This window comes from Centruroides vittatus, unplaced genomic scaffold (genome assembly GCF_030686945.1).
Source record: "Centruroides vittatus isolate TY-2023 unplaced genomic scaffold, ASM3068694v2 contig_3258, whole genome shotgun sequence".
In the NCBI taxonomy this organism is placed as follows: Eukaryota; Metazoa; Arthropoda; class Arachnida; order Scorpiones; family Buthidae; genus Centruroides; species Centruroides vittatus.
In genome coordinates, this window is record NW_027122090.1 from 31828 (window position 1) to 36191 (window position 4364).

The 4364-nt window shown below is 32.4% G+C and overlaps 1 protein-coding gene across 1 annotated transcript; it reads left to right on the top strand.

The window, feature by feature from the left end:
* The first annotated feature begins 377 nt into the window (after nt 1–377).
* Nucleotides 378–2051, top strand: LOC136973671 (repetitive organellar protein-like). Its single transcript, XM_067268409.1, has one exon. The coding sequence runs from the start codon at nt 378–380 to the stop codon at nt 2049–2051; it is 1674 nt and encodes a 557-aa protein (XP_067124510.1).
* Nucleotides 2052–4364: the final 2313 nt, after the last annotated feature.

The following is a 4364-nucleotide window of genomic DNA, read 5'->3' on the forward strand; positions in this document are numbered from 1 at the left end:
GTTACGAAGAATCGGGTTTCACTCCCGCTACGAGCCGGTTCTTTTCTTCCAGACTGTTCTAAATTATTTAATAAATATTAAATTATTATAATTATTCATTTCTGTAAGAAATGGCGTTTATCTCAAGTACCAAATTACTTAATTTTCTTTACTGACCCGTGTACTGTACAATTGTCTGATGATACTAGAAAATCTACTTTCTTGTCAGAGATCACACTAGTATAACAGTTGTACTTAGCATCTGAACTCGTGGCGAATATCATTTTAGCTATTTAAGAATAAAAATTTAAACAACCAACATCGGGGTTTTTTTTTAAATTATTGAAATGTTTTTTGAAATATTTACAGATAATCTTCTGTGATTAGAAAAAGAAAAAATGGAAGGCGAATTACCTTCGAAAGCTTTTGAAGAAATACAAGATGAAGACCTTACATCTTCCTTTAATCTACAGTCTCTTAGTACTGTTGTCGACGATTTAATAGAATCGAACGTTAGTTTACAAGATTGCAACGAGTTAGTGGATCAGGCTTGTTACCCAGAGTTAACTCGGAAATCTGGAGAAAATGCAGTTGAAAATTGTAATCTGTCCTTAGTTGCAATTGCTGACGTAAAGATGTCTTCTACGCCTATAAGGCGAAAGTTTTCAACCAAGAATCTACGTGAACTTTCAGATATTATTGTTGATAATTTGACATATGATGAAGAAACAAACCACAATAACGATAGAAGTAAGTTTGCTGTCTGTGATATGTCTATCAGTACATTATCTGATAAAAATGATATAATTACGTGCAATGTTTCGGACGATAAAGAGGAAAATATTTTTACCTTGTGCAATAGTCCTCCAGTTTCTCCAATTGCTAAACATCAAATCTTCGAACTCGGTCTGTCGGCCAGTGCTGCTGTAGAAAATCAGACTACAAAACGTGAGAATACATTTCATGAAAAGCTTGAGGTTAAAAATGAATCAAATACTATTTTAAATGATAAGGAGAATGACAATTTTGCAGAACAATTGACGGAAGGTAATAAGAATTTATCATTAACAAAAGAAAAAAATGTAATAATTTCGAAAAAAGGATCTTCAGCTAAATCAAAAAATTTCGAGCCTTCCCGTAAACAAATACAATCGAATAAGATCGAGAAAATAAAAAATCCGATTCGTATTGTAAGAAATCGAATTAGCTGTAATAAAGACAATCGTTTAGAAAGACGAAACGATACGAAAACCGGAGAATCGTCCGTAAAAGAATTAAAAAGACCAAAATGTGTAATGGAAGATTCTATAGAAATCACCGATATAAACGATCCAGAATGGGAGAACATAAGATGTTTGAATACGGATGACGAACGTTACAGCGCAGTTAAAGCTTGCTGGGCTTCGAAAAGAGTACCCAATCCAAACAAGGATCTAACAAGACACAACTATAGATTACGTAAGATGGATAAGGAAGATTACAAAGCATCAGTAAACGATACGAGTAAAGGAAAACGAACGGTTACTAGCGAACGGGTGGACGTGGTCGATAACAAACGTCGCAAAGTAGAAACAGCGTTTTGCACGGAGATTCTCGATCGGAAGATCGATCAAGAAAATCAGTTGTACAAAAAAAGACGCGATCAAGAAGAGCAGAAATATTTAATCGACTTACGAAAGGTCAATTACGAAATCTGCAAAAGCAAACAATTACTGGAACAACAATGTTTGCAGAAGATTGAGCAAACTAAATCATCTAGTGTTTATTTCTTTACAAATCCTCCACTCTCTGTTACTAAGAAGATTATAAAGTTGAGAAATAAAGAAAGTCGCGAAATTGATATTGCGGAAAGACGTTTCGCTGATGCTAACAAGAGACTAGAACATAATTTCAATGTGAGTTTAAATAAACTTAAAAAAGCTAGAGAGGAAGTACTCAAATTCAATCAGTTTTACTGTGGATTGAGTAAGTCAGACCCAACAGTACTGAAAGGTAAAAGATTGGAAGAGGTTAGACTAATGGAAGAAATGTATAACACCTACGATAAAGTTTATGCACCCGCTCGTATGTAAGATATTTATTTTCATATGTTAACGTTTAAGGAATACAAATTTTGTGGCTGATATCTCAGTTTTTAAAAAGTTACCTGATTAATTTTATCCAGTTCTTTTAATATTTCGAACGTGACGTTTTCTGTTTACCAGTACAAAAAAAAAGACGAAAAAGAATGTAATATATATTGATAGCATGCCTCTTTACCAATGATTTTTTCCTTAAATGTAAAATAGATTTAAGTTTATTAAAAATTCTTACTTTAATGAAATTTTTCTTTTATTTGACTGCAGAATTTTCGATGTGCATAATTAATTTACTAGACATTTTTATTGGCATACTTTTAAAATGATTAGTTTTTATAAGAAATATATTCTCTAAGTAATCCTACGATTTTTGGTGGCTCAAAATGTATCTATTATAAATGTATAACACTTCCCCCGTGGGGGAATTACAAAAAATCCCTTCTTAGTGTACATTCTCTTGACGTACCCTATTAAAACGCAATCAAAAACGCATCTAAAATAGTATAATAGAAGCCGAGTTCTTCACAGTAAGCTTTAATCCCGACCATCTCCCCCCACTGGGGAGAATTTCGACATGTATATTATATAAAAACACGTGCGTACTCGAATGCAACGTTGTGTCAAAATTTCAAAAGGAATCGGTAGGAACAAACGAACATTATATTTTATTTATATAGATAGATAGAAAATAATCTGCTTCAGTCCATTCTCACAGAAAAGCATAATGCCGCACAGAAAAGCAAACTTAGGTCGTCGGAAGTTAGCGCCATCTGTTGGACATAAAAGCCTTAATCCATATATAAATATATTTTTGAAAGGGGGAAATGGTGTAGGGGTATGAAAAATAGATAGTAGCCGATTCTCAGACCTACTGAGTATGCATATAAAATTTGGTAAAAATCGGTAAAGCCGTTTCGGAGGAGTAAGGTAACTAACATTGTGACACGAGAATTTTATATATAAGATATTCTCTAAGTAATCCTACGATTTTTGGTCTAAGAATCTGAGCTTTTTGAATGAAATTTTATTATCTTACACTTAGAAACACTTGCTTGTTAGAACGCAGTTAATGAAGCTATGTTAAGTTACAATGAAATTCTATACGGAACATAAGATAGAGATCGTTGTCCTTTCGTTTCGCTAACAATCCGTCTTTCTTCATGCCACGACGCTTTATTCTCACATAATTTAAATATTGTGTTAAAATTATTAATACAAATAAATAAATCTGGAGGACGTTTCCATAAAGGAAAATTAATCTTAGAAACAATGTTGAAAGTTTTATCACACGATGATGACTTGATTTTTCAATTCTTCCAATGAAAAGTAAAGAAATATTAGGGTGTCAATGAAATGTATCGAGAATCATCGTAAAATATCAGGTGTTAAGCTTTGAATATAATTTGCCCGGCCCTACACAATTCGCATTAGAAAATTTCTTGTTTACCCTAAACGAAACAAATTTGTTAACTTAACGTCAAATTCAGTATTTAATATTGTTTTGCTGATAATTTTTTCGGAACAGGAAGCTACCTTTATTTATTACATGACACTACACCCCCTCTTTGTCGCCAGGGTGCTCTTTTTTTAATCTCGAGGGAGCACTAAGGTTTCATTTTATTTTTGAATTAATTAATCATTTTTATCACAACTTTTTTACTGATGACAAAATAAAAATATTTGTTATTAACCTAAAGTTTGTTCTAGCGGATCGAGATTGTTCAGTCGAATATCGAGTTATCACTGTATTTGATTAACGCGATTTTGACATACGCGGTAGCATCGAGGGATTAATTACCTACGCCAATCAAAGGATACTTTTATGTATATAACATATTTTAAATTTTTGTAAACTTTGTAAATTTAAAACTGTATATATATTTTTCTGTAATTCTGTAAAAGGGACGAGATTTACATTGTTAATCTCGTCCCTTTTGGAATGAGGTTAACAACATCAATAGAGAATATTTGTAGAAGAGTTCGAGTGAGGACCCAAAAATGAACCAACGTGTTTTTATGGTCTCTTATTTTCTTTTGTCTTGTTCATCCTACACTCGACCCCACGACTACGATTGCAAAATAATACGACACATATATATATTGTATATTTTCATATAATATAATGTTACTAATACATAGAAAAAGAACAATATTTAGGCTAATATTTATGTCACAATTCGTTTTCGCAGCACTCTATCTCTACACTTAATATGGACAGATGGAAACCGTACACAGTACAGTACACCTACCGAATTTGACGAATATTTTATCAATCTAGAGATATTCGGACAAAAAAATGCAGAAAAA